Consider the following 27,137-nt stretch of genomic DNA (forward strand, 5'->3'; position numbering starts at 1 on the left):
TAGGAAAAATTGGGAAGTCAGGAGGTCCTTTTGTAAGATTACAAATTGACTTCATTCAGTTACCCCTTTGTAAAGGAATGAGATATGTCCTTGTCATTGTCTGCCTATTTTCAAAATGGGTAGAGGCCTACCCGGCCAAGAAGAATGATGCCATCACTGTAGCTAAGTTGTTACTGCGAGAACTAATACCTAGGTACGGGGTTCCGGTCACAATTGAATCAGATAGAGGTGGGCATTTTCAAAATGAAATAATTGGTCAGATCTGTGAAGCATTCAAAATCACTCAAAAACTGCACTGTGCATATCGTCCAGAGGCTTCTGGAGTGGTGGAGCAGATGAATGGCACTATCAAGTCAAGATTAGGGAAAATGTGTGAATCTACTGGCATGAACTGGATAGAGGCTTTACCTCTTGTCCTGATGGGAATCCGGAGTATTCCAGACCGAAATACAGGCCTGAGTCCCCATGAGATCTTGATGGGAAGAGTGATGAGACAAGCATGGGTACCAGGACACAAACTGATAAACATTTCTGATGATTATGTACTTGAGTACTGCAAGCTACTGGGTGACCAAGTGCGTTCTATCTCTCACCAGATTGGGGAAGATGCCGTCGCCAGTCCAGCAACTCCAGTCCATAAATTGATTCCAGGTGACTGGGTGGTACTCAAGAAACACACCCGTTCAAATTGCCTTGCACCGAAGTGGGGAAAGCCAAGACAAGTGATTCAGGTGACCACGACAGCGGTGAAGTGTGCCAGTGTGCCGAAGTGGATCCATGCCAGCCATACCAAGAGGGCAAAGAAAGACGAGAAAACTGACGCTGAAGGTTGTCCAGCTGAGGGGTCTCCAGATGTTGGTCCTGAAGTAGCTGATGATGAACAACCGAGCACCAGTCAAGATGATTGGATCCCAATAATCGACCTGACTGATGATCCAATAAGAACCAGAAGCCAGACATACGCAGACAGAGAGTGGAATAGTGAGGAGGAGACAGGAGACAATCAGATCATCGAAATCCATGTCAGATCTGATGAAGAGGAGGGTCAGATAGGGACAGAGCAGGTGATCGACACCCCTATAAGAACTCCTGAATTTGAAAAGGGACAGACAGATATTAGGGCGAAAGTTCAAGCGGAAGAAAATCAAAGGTTCGAAGTGCTTGAACAGGATCAGATAGAAATAGACGAATGTGCTCAGGATACAGAAGTTGAAACGCCACAAAATCAAACCCAGTATACACCTGAACAAGGCCAGTTTAGTGACCAGGCAGAAGAAACTGAGATAAGACCTGGAACTAGTCAGACAGAGAAGAATAAAACAGAAACAGAAGTGCCACAACCAAACGAAAACAAAAGAGCATTAGACGAAAGCCCAACAACAGTGCCAGTTAAAAGACTCAAGAAGAAAAATAAAGAACCAAGGTTTATTAAAGACTGAAATTGAGACTAAAAACAGTAGAAGGAAAACTTGAGCAAAGAAAGCAAAGTTCCAGTAAAGCAGAGCAAACTGGAGAGAACTCCAAACGAAGAAGTGATCGAATAAAAAGACAGAACGAAAAGTATCAGGATCCTGAATGAACTTACCTGGTGTTGGAAGAATTTGAGGATCTTGATATAACTGACGAAAGCGGCGAAGAACTTAATACTGACCTGTCTGCCGAAGAAGACGAACCAACCTGAAATTGCTCAGAGTAAGCTACCTGTGCAAAGTTACAAAGAGGGGTTGAAAAGCTTCTTTTAAGCAAAAATGTCTGATTCAAATGTGAATGGAAGACCGAGACGAAGTTGTTGTAAAACATGCTGCCAAGTATGTTTATGTAGTGTAGCAACAGTACTGATCCTTTGGATAGGACTAACTGTAACCCTTCCTTCTCTGATAAGTAAAAACCCAAGTTTGTACCCGAATAATAATTTACCTGACGACACTGTAGAATCACACACCAGAATTACACCACGAAGAATAGACACTTTGGACAAACCAATTAGCCTGAAACGGAGACAGTTACATTTAGAAGCACCAGATGAGGAAGTATTACACTTTAACAAGATCAAGAACAAGACTCATTTCAACGTTTTTGCAAACCTGTTATTGCATTATGTAGAAACTATGGAAATAGACGACTGTTATGTCTGCATGAAGCTACCTACTTCTGTAGCTGAAGGCGTGACTTATCATCACTTGCCCTTAACCTATGGAATTTCCTGTAGTATACTAACTAGCTTATTTAACAAAAGAGGACCTTTACAGTATTACTATTCAAACTATGACGTGACATTTTCTGAACTTCCTGTTCGAAGAAACCTATAGATGATGCACATAAAAATAACTTGACCTGTTCTTTACATGAGAAGGAAAAAGAATTTCTGGACATGGTAGAGAAAAGAAGAGAGAGTATCCAAAAGAAAGCCAAAGACAGGAACCATAAAGTTCCTAAATGGGCAGAAAGTATAGGGAGCACCTCAAATGGTGGAGCTACTGCTGCTATGCTCCTTGATTTCGAGAAGAAGGGGAAGCTCTGTCTTAAAAGGGAAATGACTAGTTATTATAACAATGTTTTCATCGGTTCCAGTGAATGTGAGCATAATTACAAAGTAATTGGAGGTTGGGGTTTCAAAGATGGGACAGAGCCTGTGTTTCCCGGAATTTATTTTATTTGTGGGAACAAGGCTTACTTCAAATTACCCGACCATTGGTACGGGAGTTGCTATTTTAGTATTGTCTTCCCGAAGATATACCATGTGAGGAAAATCACTGGAAGCAATGAAGAAACTAACAAAGTAGTACGCAATAGAAGAGAAACTGTTGGTGAGATTATAGGAGATATTTTTAGCGCAATAATACCTGCAGTGGGAGTGGTTCTGAACTCAAACAAAATTTGCAAATTGTCAACAGTAGTAGATCGGTTATCTACCGACACTGCTGGAGGTTTCTTGATGGTCAATACCGAAATGGTTGCGATCAGATCAATGGTTTTACAGAACAGACTTGCTCTTGACACCCTATTGGCAAAAGAGGGCGGAGTCTGTAGAATGTTGAAAGCGCAACATTGTTGCACTTACATACCCGATAAAAGTGTAGGAATCCAAAGGTATGTAAGGAACATTACAAATTTGGAAAAGGAACTTAAACCACTGGAGGTTGACAGTGCCTGGAAAAGACTTACTGATGGTCTCTCTGCTGTAGGTCATTAGTTTGCTCAATTAGGTAGAGGTTTATTGTTTAAGGTATTGATGCCAATTGCAGGAATAGGTGTTGTCCTATTTCTCATATTTGTCTGTTGCAAATGTCGCAAACACCGAAAGAAATATACTGTGAACAAAAGAGGCATGAAACGGAGTGTGGATGAACTTGAATTAGAGGAACTGAATAATCAGATTTATAAAAGGGTGAAAAATTCTCACCCTAACAAAGAAATAAAGAAAAGCTGAATAGAATGTTGGAAGAGATTGAATTGGGAAATGTCTGAAAATAAGTTGGCATCTGATTCCATTGGTTTTGTGATGATAGTAAATATAATCAAAGAGGGGATTGATGGAGCAAGGATTCGCATGGTACGCGACTTGCTCGAACTCATGAATCTCGAATAACTTTAACAAAGTAACCCAACATGTTTTGTCTTACTAACTTCTCTTTATTTTGACATTTGGGGTATCCTAGCAAAGCTTGCTTATGTGTTCACTAACTTAATAACGCTTGTAACTAGTTCTGGTGGGAATCTTTGCGCTGTGCACTTGCATAAAGATGGCTGCTTTTGTATCCTCACATGGTGAAGCTTGCGCTGCTGCATCTGTGTTATTATTTGTTTGCAATAACCATAATGCTATAGTTATTATAAAGTAAGTGGTATAGAGTAGCTATTCACGGTATACAGTGTATTCATTTGTTTTATATTTCTAATTTGTTTTCGCTTACTTTTTATGTATCGAAACTCTTGGGCCTGGGCGGGAAGCAAACCCCATCTTAGAAGTCCCTACTGCGCATGTCACCCTGGCAGAGGGAAAAAAATCTTGTAGCAGTGGAACTCAGCCAGCTGGCAGCCACAGTCAAGATGCTCCTGAGAAAGTGACCTACGACCCAGCCGAATGAAGCTGAAATGTACTGCAAAGATTACAATTGTATAAATATCATTGTATTCTGTAGAGCATCTCATGGGAACCCCAAATTCAATAGGCGGTCCCAGAACATGTAAATGTGAGCTTGTAGAAATGAAATGTGATTGGTGTGTTGACCTATCCTACTTGGGGAACAATCGAAATTGGGAATTCTTACACTTGCAACATTTGGGGGGTGGTACACTGACCCGAAAACAGTATAACTAGCCTAGGTTTAGCTAGAGAAATTGTCCGACTTGTCTGAATAGCTGACCTGTCACTGACCCAACGCACTCAATAGGTGATTGATACAGAGGGCTGCGGAGCACTCTGTCCGAACTTTCCATAGACTCTAGAGGAGGTTTTAAACCTTTAGTGCTGGCGGAGCACTTTGCTGGGAGATTCGAAAACCCAATCGGGGTTCTGACTGGTAGCTGCAGAGAGGGTGGAGCGCAGGCGTTGCTTCCGAACTGCGGGTGCTGGTCTTACCTTGGAGGTCCTGTCCTGATCCTAATCTGGGTTTCCTGTCCTGTCCTGGGGTGTCCATTCTGCACTTGCTGTCCCATTGATGACTGTCCTTCCTTGGGGTTTCTCCCGTCCTTAACTGACCTGTGGCCAGGGTTGGTCTTCACACCATACTAGGTAAATATAGTGCTGAAACTCTATTCTGCACCTTTCTATCCTTCTGTCTTTTGCTTTAATAAAGACATACCTTTGCATATATTGTTTTTCCATGCTTTGTCGCAAACTACTAAATGAAAAGGTCATACATTATTTCTGTTTTCTAGCATGTTCCTATGTTTCCCTTCTTTTAAGTAAATTCTCGATACTGTTCATGAGATATAGATGTGTTTTACTTTGTCTCCTTTAACTGACTATATGATGGTTCTACAATTCTAGCGTGTTCCATCTTTACCTTCCCATAGTTTCATGATAACTCTCAAAGTTCTCGTAATATAAATCAAAGTTCTTTTCCATACCAAGAGTATTTTTCCAAATAGCGACTTTCTAGTATGTTCCTTAACCTTTCACGCCTTAATTATTACTCAAAGTTATATTCTGAGATTTCTGATTAGCCTGTTCCCTGTTCTTACCTCCCTTTAGAAGTATAAATGGTTGGCCTGATTTATTTCTTATATGGATATGTGCTCTTTGTAATTTTGGTTATCGATAGTCTCATAGTTGTAAATCTATTGCTCTCTAAAACCGAATCTGAAATCTAGATAAAAGTTTTGAACCTTCCCGGAGTCTGTGGTCTTTATGAAAATGTATAAAAGAATATATGTTAGTATTTTGTTTGTTTGCCTTTTTCTTCACAGCTAGCTCTCTGATTCATCGTGGTCTTTAGGTACCCGTAACGGTGGATTGGTAAGTCGGGTACAGTAGGAATATATAGGAAGGAACAAGGGATACTGGTAGCTAGAGCGTAAGGTTACCCGATTAATGTATATGATAAAATGAAATTTATGGGCCTGATACGTATGTGGTAAAAATTTTAGGCCGGGTGACCTGCGCGCTCTATCAGTGGGACATGCAAAGGTACAGGCATCCCATATCTTGCAATAACACAAAATAAAGATCTCTTACTTATACAGGCATTGCATATGAGATCATGGAAACAATGGCACAGGAACACATTTGTTAAAAGCTGTCCTGCTTGTGTTTAAAAGAACAGTGTCAATTCCGCCCACTAAAAGACTATACATAGCAATCATTGTAAAGGCACCATATGCATAGTAACCTCACATCTGTCAATACATCTACTTGCTAAACTGTCTAATCTACAAATGCAGGTTAACAAATGCCTTCATCTAGAACTATCAAAACTCATTCAAGAACAGTGCCTTGTCCCTCCTGTCCTCAAATGCATCTGGATTAACTTGACCTCACAGCTTACTGTCAGGATCAGTCTAAGAAGGGAAACATCCACGTGGAGGGTCAGCACCAGCAGCGGCCGGTCCTTAAGGGCAGAAGGGCCATGCCCGCCCTACCCGCCACCTTTTGACTGGCATAAGGAATTTTCAGGTCAGGCAGCCAGGAGCTACACATGTGCTAAATGTGCAGACGTCTGGCTGCCTGAGCTGAACTTTTTTGCCGGGCTGAAGCTCTGTGGGTGTGAACTCTTCAGCTTGGCAAAGTGCCTTGAGGCCCTCAGCCTCGTGACAAAGGGGAGCATCACTGATAGCCTTGGACGCGGGCACTTCAATTTTAAGGGCTGAGTGCCTATCATAGACACCTCGTGACAGAATGGGGTGGGGTCAGCAGTCTCACTGACCCCATTCCACTCTCTGACGAGGCAGGGACTGCCGCCTCCCCTCATTGCCTGACTTAAGGTCAGCCAATTAGGGGAGGAAGCAGTCCCAAACCTTCTGGAACCACAGAAGCCTCCAACCCCGAGATGCTGCAAAAGGTAAGAGTTATGTTTGGTGCGTGCATGCTTGCGTGTTGGTATGAATGTATATGCAATTGTGAGTGGGTCCTGTGAATGGGTGTGTGCGCGTGCTAGTGAATGGTGGGTGTGTCTGTGTGTGTGCACACTTATGAATGCACGGGGATGTGAGTGAATAGGCATGTAGAAGGGTAAGTGTATGTGTGTATTATTAGTCCGCCCTCCTCTTCTGCTTGAAGTGCCAGTAGCCACTGGTCAGCACGATTCATGGGTTGGGATAGAGATGGCACTCTCTGTAAGGGTCAGGCGTGCTCTGCGAGGAAGGGATGCCATAGAACATAGGTTAGTAGCCAGGTTTTCCAAGCAACAGGGACATTCGGTTTAGCAGGGAAGGACTTGTGGGTTTTTTCCAGGTTGCATATTCATGTCAGAGCGTTTAAGTAGATTCATGCCAGTTAAAGATGGTTGGCAACATAATTGTGTTTATGCTAACCAGGCCACATGCCATCAACTTAGCTTTATTCGTACTCTTCTGTTTACCCCTGATTTGCTGTTATCCCGGCAGGCTCAATTAGTGTTCTTTTGCCAACGGTTGATTCTACTACTGTTTTGGTAGTTTCTCCAGAGTCCAGCAGTCCAGGCTGGTACCCCTTGCTCATTGAATCGCTGGTAAGTACACCATACTGGAGTGTGTTATTAAATATATTAAATATGTACAATATGTAGTAAAGAACCATGCTCGTGAGCTATGTGAGGGCCCACTCTTACCATTCTTGGCTTGGACGACAAGGAGGGTCTTCCCTATCACAAACACAATTTGAATATATTGCCCTGTTTAGTCACCTCCTTTCCCTCTGACACTCCTTACACTTATGCCTTGTAAAGCTTTGGGAGAGGCCATTGCAAGGATTGGATATATGTCAAATCTCTGTCACATTCCAGCATCAACATGTAATACCTGACATCACCAAGGACTATATACTTTAACAATACTACTACATACTATGATTTGAATGAGTTACCAAGCAGGGCAAAGAAGTCACACTGGTATTAAAAAAACACTCACTAGCAGACTCCCTCAAGTCTTATCTACTCACATTTAAAGTAACTCTGGACATAATCTACGACCTGCCACCAAGAACAAACACACAGTCAATTTTTCATCACTCTATATACTGATTTCATGACTACCACATCAAAGTGCCCTATGGCTATATATTTCTAATGGCTTACAATCTCTATGGGTAAGTTCATCTTCAAACTCACTAATTCCATTCATGTAATTAACCTAAAGATCGCTGCAACAAAACACACCAGAGGGCAAAAGATCTGGACAATTTAATCACAAAAGCACTATGGTTAAGTGGCAAATCCTTCTAGCAGGCATTTGTTTTGATGACCCCTCATCCCTTTCACCCAAATGTTAAAACAATAAACAGCACATCACCCAAGAAGTCGGTCAAAGGTTCTGGCCCAACCTCCTCTTACAATAGTAACAAAATGTGTAGTACTATAATAAGACAACTTGTGTCTGGAGTCACTGAGAAAGCAAGTTGCAGTAAACGTTTGGGAACCATTAGGTATCCGCAGCTGGTTCACAGGGATTTCAATTTTACTGCTGATTGATTAAGAAAAAATATATATAAGTAAATAAACAACTGAAATATTTCTGGCAAAATTATATGTGCTCTGGTGTGTTTCCCCCTCACAATAATGTTTAAGGTATAGATTTTCTGAGCCACTATACCAGTCTACTTAAAAACTATACTTTTAACTTCAACAATTCAATTCAATACTTTTAGAAAAATCTGATCATTCAGTAACAGTTTGAAAAAATATAGTAATGCCAGCAGTTTGCTTAGCTAGTTTTTCTTTAGAATCACAGTACCATGTCTTGCTACTGCGGCTAAGGCAGATCAAAAAATGTTGTAGTAGGGGCGCTGCTGTACTTGCAATGAGGTTAGTTATGTTTGGGCTCTTGCAGGAGGAGAGCAACCGGAGCTCCTTGCCTCTGGCCCAGCGCTTTTTGGTGCCCGTGATCCTGTACTACATAGTTTTAAATACTACATCAAAAGGCCTGACACACTCCTTATTGCAGCTAAATCAGCACATCCAGGTTTTTATCTTTCTCAAGGGAACATATCTTCTCAATTACCAGTGCCTAATTTGAGCCAGTGGTTTCCGGTGCTTGGCACCAGCACTTAATTATCAGCACTGGCTCTAGTGACAGTCCACCACATGGTGGTGCTGTCTTTTTAATTTTGAGATGAGCACAGCACTTGTGTTTATTAAGCCAATATACTATGAAAAAGAATAATACCAGCCTCTGGTGCCAAATTTTATAGCTTTGTGTGGCTTGAAATAGGCTGAATTGTCACACTTGTAGGAGTGCGATGGTTAGGTGTTATGTTGGTACTGCTATTGGCTGAGCTAGCTGGGTATGGGTCCTGCAGGCTGCAGTGGCCTTCCAAGAAGGATCCTGGCAATTAATTTGTTTTGCAAATTAAGCACTGGCACCTACTAAGCGATGCACCGCAAAGACCCCACAAAAGCTTTAGACATATATTTGCACTCCTACTTGTGAACTTCATCAAGCAGCCATGCACACATACCTTTTTATGGGCAGCTATTATAAGTTGAGCCCATTTTTCCACATTTTTCGAGGCAGTGATTTCTCGGTCTGGGATGTAAGAAGGGATTAAGTTCAGCAGCCGTTCCAGCAGCATCTCTGACCCATAGTCCACATAGTACTGCTGGGAGGCCAGCTCTGCCAAATCTTCTTCCTAGGGTGAGAAAGAAGCATTGAGTTGAGTAGAACAATTTGGTGTTCTTAGCGCTAAAAATTACAAACACTCTTACTTACATAGAAGTACCAGAACATCCTACAACCAGTAAGGATGTGGTAGTCAGCCAACGAAATGGGCACTCAGGCAACTTACCATAAAATAAACCTAAAACCTTTGATGAAAGAATATAAAATGACACATTCCCTCTGATGAAGTTCAAAGGCCTCCTGAGAAGTAGGTGAAACAACAACCAAGTGTAGTGACTAATGCACTATCCACAGTGTTTTAGATAGGACTATTTCCTGTAGTTGTGTACAGTACCCTCACATGTGTGACGTATGTTACCCTAGTGCATAGGGGATGGGGTGCCGCAAGTAGGTGGTCCCAGAGCATCCCGAGGTAATGTAGGTAACCCTTAGAGTTCTTGTTTAGAACGTACATAACCATATAGATGAGATAAGAAGGTTCCACATGGTTTAATGGAAGGGAGACACTTGTGTACACTCAATGTTTGCTACTCCCAAAGTGAATTTGTAAGGAAGATTATGAATACATTACACTGCCATGATGCATGCAAATCATGTATACATAGGTACGAGTTTGCCTGTTTAGAAAGGTAGATAGGCAGAGTAGAGATTCCTAGAAAGTGTAAGATGACTTCTTAGTTAAATGCAATGAAAAAAGGTGAACTTCCACACAACTGTACCCCTGTGGTTATTTACAAACACTTGTAATGCATTCCCCACAATTTTCTGCACGTTTAACTTAAACCCTAAACAGTCCAGGTGTTAGAAGTGCAATATCTGAATGTAGCTGGAAAAATATATCCCTTTTACACAAGGCATATGTAGTACATGGAGTGAATTTTAGAACATTTTCATAGTAAAGAAATAAGTGCATAACACAAAAATATCCGTTTTTTACTAGCCATATGCGTGTATACCATGTTCCATGGATACCAAATATATATGTATGGATAGGAAAATTATTATAAGTATTATGGGAATGCAAAGGTTTAGACTATTTCTGTAGTCGGGTTCCACTGGAAATCTTTACTTAAGGTGAAGTTGAGCCTGTCAGACCCTCTGCAGTTGATGATTTCCTGTAGGCAGATATCCTGCCATTGATTGGTGGGCATCTGTTTGTCTGGAACTATTTGGAAACAGGACAACACTGACTTCGAGTGGGGGCAGTTAATCTGCTACCATTCAGAACTGACCTTAGTCATGAGTGGAGCACAGGTGTGCACCTCTGAAGTCCCAATCTTTAGGGGCAGACGTTCTAGTCTAGCGTGACATGTGGACCCACTTCTTAAGCCTTTGCTAAGTTTGCAAAGTTTAAAAAATATGCTGTGTTGTTGAGCTGTAGACTATACAATTTTGCAGTTCTGCATACCCTTAACACACGTACAAGGTAAATGATCAGCGGCCATTTTCACATATACATTAGCACATACATAATAAATACATGTGTAGGACCTGTTCTATTGGCTAAGTAGACTAACACCTCTACTGTAGAGTTCTACGGGTGACCCAATGTTCAGAGGTTGGAATCCTGTGGATAAAATGCCTTGAGTTTCAATAAGCATCAGGGGTGTGTATGCACTGCGATGTTCTATCTTCTGCAGTTTTGTACTATATTCTGTAGTTTTTGTTGGATGTCCTATAAGTGTGTGATGCAATTTTGGAATAGGAGTGTGTGAGAATTCTGCCACAGGGTACTGGAAGCCTCAGATGAGTAAGGGCCAAGTACGGAAGAACAGAGCCTTGTGGGGTGCTTCATTTGTATGTATACTTAAATCCTATATCAAACCTTTCGAATAAATCATCTTGAAATAACCTCCTGTGCATGGACTTGAAGGATCTCCGAACAGGTGCTTTACAAATACTTATGTTATATTGAACTTAAATATTTGTGAATAATTAAAACACTTGTCAGCCTGAAATAGAGTAACCTACATAGATCAAGGTTTTTTAAAATTTTGTTTGGCTTTTATGTTTTGACTAAAAGAACTAAATTGTTACAGTCAAGAGATGAAAGTGCTCCACAGACAACCAGTGATGTCAGCCCAACTGTAAGTGTACGGAATAATTCAAATGGTGCAAATCTGTTGCAAACACACGAGTGAAATTGATGACATAGTGTTGCAGGAAACTCACCTAACCCATTCTGAACTATCTGACCTCACTAAAAAGAATAGATGGATTGATTTTATGGTTACTACTACTCAAACTTCTCACACAAGAGGAGTTGCGATTATTTTCAAAAAAGGAATCAAAGCTAAGTTGATCTCACAGGCTGTAGATTCTTCCGGCAGATGGGCCATAGCCTCCGTTCTTATAGCCGGGTTTTCTGTTACAATAGCTGGCTATTACGGCCCGAATCAGGATGACCCCTCTTTTTTGGAAACAATATTTATCCAATTACTTTCCATTTCAGGACCTATAATTTTAGCCGGTGATTTCAATATCGTGTTGGATCCTGTCTTGGACAAGTCCCCTAATAATAGATCATTGGTTCTGTCTAAGACTAGATCCGTTCTTCTAGATGCTATGAGGCAGTACGGGTTTGTTGATATTTGGCGACAAAGGTCAGGAAAACAGCAAGGGGTTTCCTATCGGAATCTTAAATATCATCATAAGTCAAGGATTGATTATATTCTGATCACTCAAAGACTGGTAGATTCTGTTAAATTAATAGAATACTTTCCTTCACATCTTTCAGATCATTCTGCGGTTAAATTGGTGTTAGATATTCGTAGTGAAAAAACCCCGACTACATGGTCCTTTGATCGCTCTCTCCTTACTAATGAGGAGGATATCTCATATCTTAAATCGGAGACTCGTAACTTTTTTCTGTTAAATAATGGCTCCGCCTCTAATAGAATAATTTGGGACTCGTTTAAGGCAACGTTGAGAGGGCTGATTGTTGCTAAAACTGCCTTTCGGAGGAAGAACTATAAGGAAAAAATTACCTCCATTGAATCAGAGATGGCTCGTGTTCAACACGAGATAGATATTAACAGCACAGCTTCAGGATCTATTTTAGATCCTCTTTATAATCAACTGCAGATTCTTAAAGGAAGTTTGGCTTCAATTCTAAATCTGAGGGTTCAACAGAGATGGGAAGCCAGTAAGTTGGCGCACTTCGAATATGGGGAGGGTGCTGGTAAATTACTGGCTTGGAAGACCAAAGTAGATCAGGTCCGGAACAACATTGCATCTATAAAAATCGGAAACATCTATCTTTCTTCTGATGAGGAAATTAGGAAAGCATTTAGGGAATTCTTCCAAGAAATATATCAAGAAGACAAAACAATATCTGCCGAGGCGGTTAAGAGTTGGTTGAATAATATTTCTCTACCCTCTTTCTCTCTTGAACAAACCCAAGAGTTGGATAAACCCATCTCAGAGGGCGAAGTGAGATCTGCCATAAAGAGAGGCAAGAAGGGGAAGGCGTCCGGTCCTGATTGGCTGCCAGCTGAGTTATATAAAATCCTGGACTCAGAGATCGTTCCCTTCCTTACCAAGTTGTTTAATCAAATTCTTTTAGAAGGAATGCCCCCTCCTACGTCATGGGATAACGCCTCTATTACCCTTATTTTAAAACCGGGTAAACCCAAGGAGATGTGTGGGTCGTATAGGCCAATTTCCATTCTGAACGTAGATTATAAAATCTTCACCACAGTTCTATCCTTAAGACTGGCTGAGATTGCACCTTTTGTCCTTCATTCGGATCAAAAGGGGTTTTTGAAGGGCAGACAACTACATGAATTAACTTATGATTTAATTGGCGCCATAGATATCGCAACTTCTAAAAATCTCCCATTGGCGGCCCTTACGTTGGACGCAACCAAGGCTTTCGACAGGGTTAACTGGGTATACCTGTCGGAGGCCTTGGCCAAGTTCGGTGTCGGGGAAAGATTTCGTAGGGTGATTGGCTTGTTGTATAGTAGTCCATCTGCATCCCTTCTCGTCAATGGTGATCTATCGAGCCCCTTTCACATCACTAGGGGAACCCGTCAGGGGTGCCCGCTCTCCCCTTTACTTTTTGATTTCTACATCGAGCCTTTTGCGCAATATTTAAGAGAGGAGCTCTCTATCCAACCCTTTTGTTATCAAGGCTGGATAAGGAAGGTGGCATTATATGCCGATGACGTGCTTATTCTTACATCACACGTCACTACGGCCCTTCCGGCTATCATGAAATTGGCTCATGCTTTTGGACAAGTGTCGGGATATGAAATTAATGCTGCCAAAACTGATGTGCTTGTTTGGAATGATGAGAACATTCCAGCAGAACTTCAACCGGGCAACTCAATGCGATATTTAGGCTTGACGATAGTAAAAGATATTAATAAAATAGTCCAAGTTAATTTGTCTGCAGTTATTAAGGATTGCCGTAAGCTCCTCCAATCATGGTCGCACCTGCCTCTCTCTTTAATAGGTAGAGCCAATCTTATCAAAATGTCTATTCTTCCCAAAATTTCTTTTTTATTTAACACTATTCCCTTATACTTTGACCCAAAAACCTTAGCCAAGTTTCAATCAAATATCTCATCCTTTATTTGGAACAATCATCTTCCACGGATTGCCTGGAAAAAACTAAGACGGCGACGTGATAAGGGTGGTCTGGCGGCTCCAGATCTAAAAATCTATGCTTGGGCCTTCCAATTATCTCACTCACGGATGCTGTTGAAGGGTCCAGTAGCTTCAGGTGTGGGTCTTATGTATGCAGCCATGTTGGATGGGGAAAGAATTAATTATTCTGGCTTTCTTTTTAAGTTTGGTAACCCAAAGTTCTTTAAGAAAATTAAACTGAAGACTCTACAAGGTCTGGCCAGAACATGGGCAGAAGTCATGAAATCCATAAAAGTAAATTATCTCTGCGAAAAAACTCCGCTGTGGGACTTGCCTGAAAATCCAGCCTGGCTTGAAGACACTCTAGCAACTCCTTTGAGAGAGGCAGGCCTGGAAGTATGGGGCGACCTCTTTTACGAGGGAGATTTACTTTCGTGGGAACATCTGCAAGCTAAGATTGGCCCTATTTTTTCACGTTTCAAATATATACAGATCCATAGCTGGACTGTTGCCTATAAAACATCTCCTGCCAATAAGAATAAGTTTAAACTCGGAGGTCATAGTCCATTTATCTCTGAGCTAATAAGCAGCGGTCCTGCAAAGAAAGAAATATCTAAATGGTATAATTTCATTCTAGAGGAGTCAGATGGGGACTTTGTTCTGCCAGAGTCATTATGGGGCTCTGCCTTGATGACCCAGAATTTACAATATCTTTGGAAGACTTCGCTTGAACTTCTGTGGAACATTGTCAAGCCATCCTGGCTTCGCAGAAATCATATTTTTACCCTGCATAGGGCATACTATTCCCCTCTTAGGCTATCTAAATTTGCAGGCGGCCAGTCAGTATCTTGTACTAAATGTGGTTTGATTGCGGCTTCAGATACACACATGTTTTTTGAGTGTCCAGTATTAACCACATTTTGGAAGGATATCAGCAATTCCCTCGCAGAATCACTGGGAAGTCCTGTCACCATGGATTTGCCTTTAATAGTATTTGGAGTCCTAGAGGGCGTACAACACACTGCCAGATGTCTAGTTTTTTACGCTATCCTGCTCGCAAGGAGAGAGATCTGTAGGAAGTGGAAAGACCCTTTACCTCCTACTTTTGGGGATTGGAAAAACTCAGTATTGCAGATCTCGGTTACTGATCTGGCCAGATCTGGTAATCACAGTAAAAGGGCCTTTTGGTATTTACTTTCGTGGCTTCATTGACTCATCCGGGGTTTTTTTTTTTTTTCCCCCGGGTCCAATGATTGATCTCCAATGGTGCTTCTATACTTGGTACCAATGGAACAGCCGTTAACCGGTTCATGCCCGGTCTCCACCTGGCTGCAAAAAACTACCCCAAGGTTTGCCACAGTTTGGTAAATCATAGACTCTGTGCCTTTCTGGAATACGGTTGAAAGCTGAGGGATAGTTGGCCCCCGTTAGACTCATGTCCCTTCCAGTTTTTCATAAACTGAGACAGTTATTCTCCGTTAATTCCTTCCGGTACTTTGGTCTACATGGTGGTTATGAGGACAAAAAAAAAAAAAAAAAAAAAAAAAGAAATTGATGACATAGGCCACCATGCAACTAGATGGTTGCGAATCCCCAGGTTTTTGCTGCATGGTAGGAATGTAATTTTTGTGTTGATGTATTAGTGTATTTCTGTACAAATGTGACTGATTTTCCTCTGGTCTGTTTGATGCCATTATGCTACCCTTATCAAATGACAGTGTTGTTGTATCTGTAGCACTATAGATATTAGTCCTTGAGAACGCTAAGTTTGAAAGTGAAAATAACTCACCCTATCGCACCTGTACTCTCCAAACTTCACACCACGCACTATCTGTTGATAAATGAGGTTTGTGGCAACATTGTCTTCAGTCGGGTTGTGCCATGGCGTGAAGATCTCCTTCCTGAAAAAGAGGCGCCAGGGGGCGTTTCTCTCCTGAGCCCCCTGCTCCTTGGCGTACTGCTCACACTGGGACACAGCATCCATCACATGGTCATTACCACTTCCAAGAGAAGAAACCTGGAATAACATTATGGAACAGGAAACAAATAATCACTCTAGTAATTAATATTGATTTAGAAATACCTTGATAGACATCAGTACTTGATTATAATCCTCAAGGAAGAGCCTTAATCACTGCACATTTCTGAGTCTCTGTGATGACCACACACACCTAAGCATTTGTTGGAGTGAATGCAAGGAGACCTGTCTCTCTATCTGAACTAAGACACACATTGACCTGTTCTTCTGGAGTTTGAACTAGATCTAAGGCTGCATCCATGCACTGATGCAATGACACCACCTCCTTGGACTTTTCTGCTTTCTCATCAATACAGATTCAGCCCCCAGGTGCATTTGCTTTGATTTAAGTGCATTAAGGCCTTTGTTGAATTGTTGATCAATTCCTTTATTATTGGGAAGTGATGACCGACCAGTCATTGGAAAACAAACACTGCCCAAATGTGATAACCTTCTGGCTGTTGATTATATGTTGTTAATACACTTACATGATTTCACCTCCAAGTATGGTGGGCTTTTAGGTGCAAGCCAGGGGTGTTACCCCCAAGCATTCATGGGGGCCCCAATACAGCCTTAAGCCAATGTATATCAGTGAGATATGAGAAACTCAGTGACCCCTTTTCACATTCTGAATGGGGTCCTCATCATTTTGGGTTACGAGATTGGTGCCAGTGGGAAATCAAGCAGGATCAGAAGTATCTTCTCACTGGAATATCTAGTGGTTACGGGCCTTGCCAGGTAGAGGTGATGAGTCAAGGAGTAGGTAGGATCAAAAATGATTGTGGTTGTATTCGTACATCTTTATGCAGGATTCCTCGCCCTCTTATTGGATGTAGGTTGGATGCATGGGAGTTGAAGACACCTTTCTGCTGGGCTTACACCTTTTGCTAAGTGGCAAGGTGAAATGTACAGCATGGGTGAAACACAGTACTTCCCAGGCAACGCACTGGCTTGTTGACCTGCAGCATAAAGTAGGCCTCCAGGCCCACAGGGGAGCAGTTCAGCAACACACCATACCCATTCCCTAGATGCACAAGAATAGAAAGAAAGTCCCCATCTGTACGTCTATAGACCTTCCTCTTCCCAAAGTGGATGTAAATGGTGACAGCTTTCTTCTTCAATGATGTTGAGGAGGATGACTTACTCGTGTCCTCTCTTGGGTCAAGTGCCCCTAATCATTCTGAAGATGTCCAGGGACCACCTTACTTCAAGAGCTAAGCAGGGGTGACTCTCCTGTCTATGAGTTCCATGTGGTGAGGTCAGCCTTGAACTGGGCATCCCCTAGGCTATGGCTTCAGGCAGATGTTGTGCCCAGCCTGTGAGAGATATATTTCTGAGCAGATTAGTTCATTCCTCCTTGGATTACAATCAAAGCTGCAATGCTGAACAGGAAGTCCTTTTCCAAATGTGTGGCCTGAATTCTGGGTGCCTCCTGGTCTTGCCTATAGCAGGGAGAAGTAGAAAGTGGTGGGGGAATTGGCCTTGTTCCATTCTAACACATGATTAATAATGTGGCCATAGGGGAACCATGAGAGCTGTGGGAAAGGTTTGGAAAGATGGAACTGTCAGGAAGAATGAATGCATCCCTTCCCTTAGAACATTACCAGCGAAACAGCATGCATTTGGGCCACTCTCGAGTGGCAATGTCTCACACACCAAAGCTACACTTCCACCATGACTCCATCTTACATCCCAGTTCTAAACTAATGACTCTCACTCTAGACCCCAGATACACTGAAACTGAGAAGGCATCGTAAATACTATAAGTGTCAATCTAAAGTCAGAGACGTCTCTACAGAGCTTGCTAGAAGTATGAGGGAAAGAAAGAAAATTTTAAATGACTTTGGCACTGGTCAGGTTATTTCAAACTAATCAATAAAAAAATAACTATATCTTTTGGAGTACTGTAAGTGGCAAGTGTTATATTATTCATATTAATGATACTCAACAATTGACCAGAAAGTTCTCTGATGAGATTAGAACTGACATACAACAATACTGCAGAAATTCATATGAAACTTAATTTGGACGTAGCTATGCCTCCACTGATGGCCATTTAGATACTCGTTTTGTCCTAATATAAGTTCTGTGTACAGATAGATGCTTGTACAGGTTTTGAGTAATGGACTTTCCTCAATAATAGAGACTGAAAACCTACAAAAGAATGCAGACACTAAACATAATGTTATGAGTGCTTCAAGAAATAGCTGTATTGAGAAAGGCTAAACTTGCATGTTTTATTAGCAGATATTTAAAAAACAGGCAGTGTAGTGCAAACACAAGTAACTATATGAGTTTCAAAGAATATGGGCCAGATGTACAAAGGAATTTTGCAGTCACAAATGCTCTGATTTTGGTATGTACAAAACCAAAATTGCAATTCGGTAACAAGTATTCAACCACAATTTGGATTACTTTGGATTTGCATACTGAATCCCTATATGGAAGGAAATTTGTTTAGGGTGTCCCTTCAAAATAGCGATTTGCAATGAGATGTAGTAATCTTTAGTGACTGAAATCCACTCACAATATATTGATAATTTAACAAATACAACAAGGTAGTGGTAACCCATTCCTCTTTGTGAATGTTGATAGAATGTTTTTCTAGGAGTAGGCAGTGATCCCAAGGACCCCTGCTTAGTTTTAAGAAAAAGCTGCAAAACCTTTAATTTTTTATTTTTAACACATCCTGTTTTCCTTAAAGGAAAAAGGGCATTTAATGAAAATAAGATTGCTTTTTCTTAAAGCAATCACAGACATAGTTGACTGCTGACCTCAGCAGATGTCCATCCCTTTGATGGCAGCAAATCATAGTGGGTCGCAATTTTCCCCTCAACCTTATTAATATTAATGAGGTAGGTCAAATTGTGATCCACTACAATTAGTTTTTTAGTACAAAGGTTGATTTGCAAAATACTATTTTATTTGCCAAAAGTCGTGCGCAAATTGTGACCACTTGTAGTGAATACCACGTTTGTATATATGGCCATGGTGTGGAAACTTCATTTTGTATGTAGTCACTGTACAAGGGGGAATTGTCTACCTCAAATATCCGTTATCACAAAATGTTGGGAAAATACCTGGCCCCACTCCTTATCGTCATTATAAACTTAACACTGTGGTTGGAGGTAGTGATGAAGAGTGGAAAAGCAAGAAAGCTGGCTCCTCTTTGCCAGAGCACCTGAGATAATACTGAAAACTTGTGTAGTACATTACAAAAAGAAAAAGCAGGTGGGAGTGGGATAAGACATGGAGGAAGGCAGTAAACAGGATATAGTCTACATAAAATCGTGGGCCCAAAATATCATGGCCAAATTATTCAGGATCAAAAAATCATGAAGGTAAAATTATGTAGGTAAGCCTAGGTTTACTATACTTAACTCCACATCTTTGTTCCTTTACACATATGTGGAGATAAGAATAGTACATCTATACTTAACTTTATACGCTTCCCTTCTTGATATTTTGGTCCTCAATATTTTGACCACACAATATTTTTGTCCTTGATGTTCTGTGACACAACCTGGGAAGTACAAGGTTCTTACAAATTTGTAGGTTTTACCTGCCAAGCGCTGTGCTTGTGAAATCTATTGTATTTAATATAAATCTTAAAAGGAGTTTATATCCCGTCCTTACTTTTCATTAGTTGGTGTGCTTGCCACTTATTTTCCCTCCGTTTCTATTGGCTGTAGCATACTATTTGATGTTGTTCCTCTCATGTGTTTCTCTTATCAGTGTCCCAAGGCCCAAGTACTGTTTTCATTCGCTCTGTAGAATTTGTATTTTTTAGGTTTTACCTGCACAGTGCTTGTGCTGTACTTGTTTTTCAAGGCCTGAAATTTCTATTAGGAGGATTAATTGGTTATTTAAAAGTTTTCCTTCACTGCCTGATACGGTGTCTTTCATTTGTTTCTCTTGTTTCTATTTCACTCTGTGCTGTAAATTTAATTTCTTTCACAAGGCTTGGAACACATTGTCCTCCAAGCCCCGCTTTTAGCTATAAGCCCATCCCCAGTATCCCCACACGAAAGGCCTTGGATACAAACGGAATTCATAACACTTCAGTTGTACTCTATTCTGAGAGGTCAACCATAACTTACTTCTACCTAGCGCCCAACGCCGCAGTATGCAATCTCCGAGCTCTACAAGCAACCAGATCTTCTACCAGCCAATTTAAAGGCACTGAGTTTGTGCACATTAGAAGGGGCACCTGGAGAAATCATCAAAAGCACAATGCTGAAAAAGGTTGCACCACAAAGGGACCCAGGGGCAGTGAGGGGAGTGCTTGCTCCAAGCACACATCTGTAAAAAACACGGGACCTGTACATGGAGTCCGCTCACATCTGTGTGCTGTTAGTGCAACACCCCATCTGTGCATCATGAGCGAGCATCCCAAAACCCACAAACTGTATCAAAACCACACTCGACCTCTGTTCATTGTGAGAGTGCACCTCAAATCTCAGTGGGACCACATTGTGAGTGTGCAACTCAAAACTCTGTGGGACCACCTCGTGTCAGCTTTGAATGTATCACAGGTGTCATCAGCGCCACACACTTCCTTTCTTTTGGGCAAGTATTTCAGTAAGTATAAAAGGGGTAAATGCAAACTGTTAGCAAATGTTCCACAATTTTCTGCTCTGCCAACTTGAAAGGTACTTTGAGTGACTGACTATATTGTGACGTGTCTTTGCTTTTTTGTAATGCTCCGCTGTAAGCGGATGGATAAAAGCATAAATGACAGCACGGGTAACTCCCCATAGGGTTTCACCTCTGCTCAAAGACTATCTAATGCAGTCTCACAGAGGGGCAATCATCTTGACAATTGAAATCTCTACGGGCTTGCACCTCCCACTGAAACCCGAGCACTCGCCATACACAATATGCACCATGTAAAGAGAAAGGCTGATCTGCTAATGGGGCCCATAAAACGAAACACGATCATACTGGGAAAGAAATCACAAAGACCCAGATGGGTGGAGGGACTTGTAAAAATACACTTCATTCTGCAAAGTATGCCCTCGGTCGCGCACCCCCCTTTCAGCAAGCATCTAAAGTACAGAAGGCTATGCATCACCGAGCTCAAACCCTGCACCACTAGCTGCATTGATATCTAGATAACCACAGTCCTGCAGATACCACCCCCACACCCCTCCCTTCGCCCCAGTAATGGGCCCAGAAGCAGCAACTGCACCCCAAGATGCACAGAAAGGGCCCTGAAAGCAAAGCCTGCCATATCAATACCACCACCCACAGCATCCTCGGCTATCCAAGAACTAGCAGGCACGCTCAGCTCCGCCAATGCACCTAAACCCCGCCTGCAGGACCTGCTGCCATTCAAGCAGAGAGCCCCTGCACAAGTCCTGCCATGGATTTCAACTCTGGTATGTCCACCAATGGCTTTTACTAGCACAGGTACCCACAAATAGCCCTGAAAACACATCTCCATCCTGACCTGCCGCAAGATCTGACCCTCTTGTACGGGTAACCCCTAAAGCGCTCTCCCAATGCTCTTCTCTAATTCTCCTTCTTGCCCTGGTTCTACTTTCTAAGATGCCCCTTTCCACCCCCTAAATCACCCCTGTACTAAAACTTATCGCCCAATGTTTATTTGGAGAATGTTGTGGGTTGCATTTCATTTTAGTTAAATCCTCCACCCTTCACCTCTTGTCCCTACCCCATGAAATATCGGAGTATTGTTTTGCCTTTTCAGCTCTATAGAGTCACTTATGTCTGCTTTTATTGACTGCAAAATGCTTGTGAAAGCCCAGAAACATATGCATGTGTATGTGTTCATGGGAATTTGACAGCCCCACCCCATAATGTTACCTTTCCTCCCTCTAACCATAAACGTATGACATTGGAAGGTCTACTGCACTGGTGGGTTTTACAACTATTATTGGTGTTCATTGCACTTCATGATCCCACTAATGTGGAATGTCAGATCACAAATGGCTACTTTAGCCCACCGCTCTCATTCAATACCCGCATACCAATCTACATTTGACCGCTTAAAGAGAACTATTGAACTACCATATAAGCATGGCTTACCTTATCAAAAAGTGCTATGTAAAGCGAAAACCCAAACCGGTCCAACAGGCTGATCTTGTCTGCCAGTGAGTTACAGAGCTCTTTAGCTGTTGTTGCTGAATCTGTGAGAAGCGTCTTCGTCGTTCCATCCATGAATGTAACAGGCAGCATGATCGGCTTCTTGGATTTTGTAGCCTGCAACATAATCAAAGGTAATGTGTTTGTACCTGCTCCATTTCATCAGGATTATGCAGATTAGTATTCTTTATTAATGCAACCTCAGTTTCAAAGGTGCACTTACATCAGCACAAAAATACAATAAAATAAAAGGTAATAAACAAACATAGTTTTGTCTTCATTGTCTTCATTTGAAAATATGCTTTTTTATTGGTTTTCTACTAATATGACGGGAGGTTGTTTCATTATAAAATTTGAGAATTGCCAAAACGTTCCAATATAGGATGATTATGGCAATTTCCTCCAATCTCCCTGGTGTTTTCCTGTTGTCTTATTTAGAGCCTTTTTACTGTTTGTATACGGACATGCATGCCATTACACCAACAACAGAGGTAGAAATAAAACTACATCGTTTATCTCTTGGATGTTACCTGGCTCACTGTTGTTATATCATTGACTTTTTGATAGTTCACACACACAGCCCACTCCACTAAAAAGGTTTGGGTGTTGTCAGCACTCCTGTATTCTGTTGGAAAAAATGGTCACGTCAGTCTACAAGTTAAGGATGAGCCCCAATATTTGTGTGAAAAAATCATAAAGCCTTACAACTGATTAACTAACCTTGTAAAATAGTGTTATGGGATTTTTTCATTCTATCTGCAATCTAGTGATCGTTCTATTTTTTGAAGCATGTCGATTAGTGTACTGTTGTGTTTTACACGTCCTACTTCACCTAGTCCTTTCTCTACAACTCAGGGCCCATTTACGATGTTGGTCGGAAACTTTTCTGACTGAATCGGTTTCGGAATCGCTCCCGACCAAATCAGGTTCTGCGTGTCCAACCGACCGATTACGATGCTTCCGGACACCGTTAGGTTGGACTCGCATTGACTTCAATGGAAGCCTGTGTTCCGACCGAGAACACAGGCTTCCATTGAAAAAATGGGTGGGAGGGAAAAACCTTGCACCCTGTGGCGGGCACCCCATGGTGCCTGCCACACTGTGCATGGATGGAAAGAGGTGTCCCTTGGGTACCCCCATGGGCCCAAACCGGAGGCCTACGGGTGAAGAGGGGGCCAGCTATGAGCCCCCAAATTCAGATTCCGAAGACCTTTTCGTGTCGTGCAGGCCGATTCGGAACGGCTGTCAGAATCTGACATCGTAATCGCACAGTCGGAAAAGCGGTTTATAAAGCTGTACGATTCGGCTCCGACGACTCAGGGTCTCCAAATGCCAATCAGAACTGATTCAGACAGCCCGAACAGTTTCCGGTTACTGTAATCGCTCGGTCGGAAAGTTTTCCAATTTTGTCAGAAGACTTCGAATGCCGTTCGGAGCCTTTCCGACCGACATTGTAATCTGCCCTTCAGTTTGGGTAACTCTTGGATATAAATTATTAAATAAAGTTTTTTTAAACAGTATAGAGGGAAGTTTCTACATCAAACTAATTTTATATTTCTCTCAAGAAGTATGCAGATCGAACGATCCATTTTATATCATCAGAGTGGTGGATCTATCATTTATTACCTTCTGAAGACTCCTAAATAAGCAATACTTAAGCAAACAGTGCTATCTTCAGAACTGGAATTCTGGAAAGAGGAAAGAAGAAAGTTTGCATGTTTAAAAAATATTTACATCAATATAATCCTTCAATGGAAATCTTATTAATGTATTCAGTAGACAGATTGACCTGTGGCTCATAAAATATAGTGAAAGCAGTAACAATAGTTGGAGAATGTTTGTATTAGATACCCCTATGCCATTATGCAACTTTCTTAATAGCACTTTAAGAGGGAGATGTCTGCAAATGTTTATTATATCATGTTACATATGTGTCTATTGGTATAATCATAGTGATAATGATACATGTATTTCGAAATCTGTATTGTGCCCTGTGCCTTTGTTATTAGGCAATAAACACTAAATAATAACATGCACAATTGCATATCGTAGCAGCAATTAAGTGGCACAAGATCATTTGTGATACTGTCATTTAAACAAGTGCAAATTCTAAAATTTGTACTCTGCAAATCTAATCGAGAATAAAGATCTAAGAAAAAAGGTGGAAAACAGAACCTACATGCCGAACAGCGTAACTCACGTTGCATTTGGTTGTTTATTTGAGGCCTAGCAAGACCTTTCCTGCGGGAAGAGTCAAATTTAGTGTAGGATGGAACGTGCTGAGATGGGAAAAAACATAATCTATGAGTGGAGAGCTCGAAGAAGTAATTATTGTGGTATCCAGTAAGGTATTCTCTTGGTTGTTGGATGGTTTAAAGCTTCTTTCTGCATTGTCAAGCAGTGTTGATTTATGGACATGAGAATATAGAATGTAGTAGGATTTCAGAGCCAAGTAATGTCTGGAATTCTCTTGGGACAGTTGATGCTGGACCTAGATGCTGTATGTTGTGGATTGCATGCTCTTTAATAAAGGACTCACTTTAAAGCTTATTTCAGAGGTCTGTCTTCTTTACAAATATCAGGTTGCTGCACTATGCAACATTGGAAACAACTTCTCAATGCATCACATATATTACTATGATTTAGGCTTATGTAAAAGATGTCTCAGTCATGGACACTAGAGAATATGATTTTTGTGGGGAACATCAGCGGTGGGATATAGGTCTAACGCTCCTGCGCGAGGTCAGAAGATTCACATTAGCTTCCAGACTGTAATCTTGGTTTCTGCCATATTTATATCTTACACCTGAGTGTCTATGGTTGGGTATCTATGAAATCTATAAGCATGTAGCATTAGCTTCCATGAAATCTGAGGATGTCATATGTTTCTTTTACCAACCAAATAACAGAGTATTAGCTCTTTACAACATTCAAGACCATCACTATTCCACCCGAATATCAAGGTTTTAATCATGTTCTGCCTAAATATTGTGAGCAAAATATTGACTACCACAATATTGTGTTGGTAAATATACAAGGGAGAGAAGTATAGATTTAATATTCCCAATTCCACATGTGTTTCTTGATGATGATTATCTATATATATAGATGTACATTATATATATGGTGTATAGTTCCCCCCTGCCGTATATTATAAAGATTTTGCAAGTTACGGAAGAGATGACCATACAGAGGAATAAGGATGAAGGAATAGTTCCTTTATAAGATCACGGTACTCAAAGTTTCTTTACAAGATCATGTAACTCTGACTTGTAATATGCTTTTAATGTAAGGCAGAGGGCATTTTATTTCTTGTACTACATGGTCACACCATGTCCTTCCTGAGTTTAAAATCTTAGGGCCAGATATAGGAATCCAAATAGCGATCGCAAACACCAACATTTGCAGAATTTCTGCTTTTGCAATCGCAATTTGGCTTTGAGCAATGTCGGTAAAATTAAACCTACTCGCAAAATAAGGAATCACAAAAATTGCAATTCCCCATTTTGCAATTGCTTTTAAGGAATCGCAAATTGCGATTCCTTAAATGCAATGTTAGTAGCACAAAAGAAAGTGCACTTTAGCCTTAAGGAATCGGTAATTACCACCAACTTCAAGTTGGTGGTAATTAGCGATTTCCTTTAAAAAAACACTTTTTTGCTTTTTTTAAAGTGCCATGTGGCACACATTCATGCCCTTAGGGCATGTGTGTGCGCCACATTTCAGGGGTGCAACAGGGTGTCCCTCTGGAACCCTTGCACCCTTGAAAATGCACCAGCAATTTGCGAGTACCTATTGGGTACTCGCAAATTGCGGGTGCAAATCCTATTCATTCCTATGGGCCTCTTAGCCCATAGGAATGAATGGGATGGTATTCCTTGATTGTGAATCTCAAATTGCAAATATTAAGGAATCGTAAATATTTTTGCGATTCCCACCTACATTCAATTTTGCGAGTCCTTAATAGCGATTCAGTAAAAATCGCTATTATGGACTCTTAAATGGAATTTACCTACATCTGGCCCTTTGTGTCTTGATTTTCCATGTTCAAGAATAAATGAAGAATCTGTACAAATTCATACAAATACTAAAACCAGTTAATTTGGCCCAAAGATATTTGGATCAGATTAATGCAAGCTGAATTAAAAAGTATGTTGGCTCAGATTGTGTTAAAACAGAGAGATTCCATCTTTCCTGTAGTTGGCCTACAATGTAGAACTAAATAAACATGTTGCCATAAATAGCTCCTTTCTGCTGCTAGCTTTTCGTTTTAGAAAAACATATCAGAAGACAAAGGAGGTTTCCACCGTCCTTGTTTAAAATGCAACTATAATTATGCGGTGTGACCTGCCTTTCACCCTTGCTGCTGTCAGCAGGCATTGTGACATCAGAAGTCAATAGTAATAACGTATTACAGTTGAGCGGCTACATCCTTTCTTATTCCAGGCGACTAGATGCTTCACAAGTCGCATGTAATAAGAAAATTAGACTCAGGCTTTTGTACTGGGATTGGGATAGATGCATATATTTTGAGGGGCCATATATATATATATACATATATATATATATATATATATATATATATATATATATATATATATATCTGACCCCTCAAACGTGTATGTGCGATTGGCTAATACCTGACTGCCATAGTTAATTTTCTATAAGACTTTAGTATATGGTACTCCAGTGAACTGTAACAACATCAAAACTTGGGGCTTTTTTTGCCCCAACGCCAGTGGCGACAGCTTTGTTTCTGTTTGCAAATGCATCACTTTCTTTTACTATTCCATTTTTTTCAAAATTATTTTACGTCCTTTTAAACCTTCATGAATTCTCAATCTCATACATTTAAATCCTCCAGCAAGATTCTGCAATTTTCTGGGTTTCTCATGTTATCGCGGGCCATCCGAACCTCTTTCCAATAACACGTACTGAGGCAAAGTTCATTAAAAAGCAGTTTAATAAACCCAATGCATTTCAGACCACACAGGGTCCTTCGTCAGGGGTAACTGTGAAATTAATTAAAACAAACTCATCAGTGACTGCACAAATGTATATACTTAATTACAGCGTTTCTTAAAACAACATCATTGCAAGATGACAAACTTTCATTATCAAAGTGAACCTTCCTTTTCCTGTCAGCTCCACGTTTCCATATTCCCCA

At 41.0% G+C, this 27,137-nt stretch overlaps 1 protein-coding gene across 1 annotated transcript in view; it reads right to left on the reverse strand.

Annotated features, from left to right (window-relative positions):
* The window catches only part of MYO7A (myosin VIIA), a 319,096-nt gene that overhangs the window by 117,142 nt on the left and 174,817 nt on the right, over positions 1-27,137 (reverse strand). The window contains exons 18-20 of the mRNA XM_078658511.1: positions 21,914-22,087; positions 15,638-15,865; positions 9,095-9,265 (exon numbers count right to left, since the gene is read on the reverse strand). Coding sequence (XP_078514637.1) covers positions 9,095-9,265; positions 15,638-15,865; positions 21,914-22,087 — 573 coding nt within the window. The remainder of the gene's footprint in view (positions 1-9,094; positions 9,266-15,637; positions 15,866-21,913; positions 22,088-27,137) is intronic.

The sequence above is a fragment of the Lissotriton helveticus genome, chromosome 8 (genome assembly GCF_964261635.1).
Source record: "Lissotriton helveticus chromosome 8, aLisHel1.1, whole genome shotgun sequence".
NCBI lineage: Eukaryota > Metazoa > Chordata > Amphibia > Caudata > Salamandridae > Lissotriton > Lissotriton helveticus.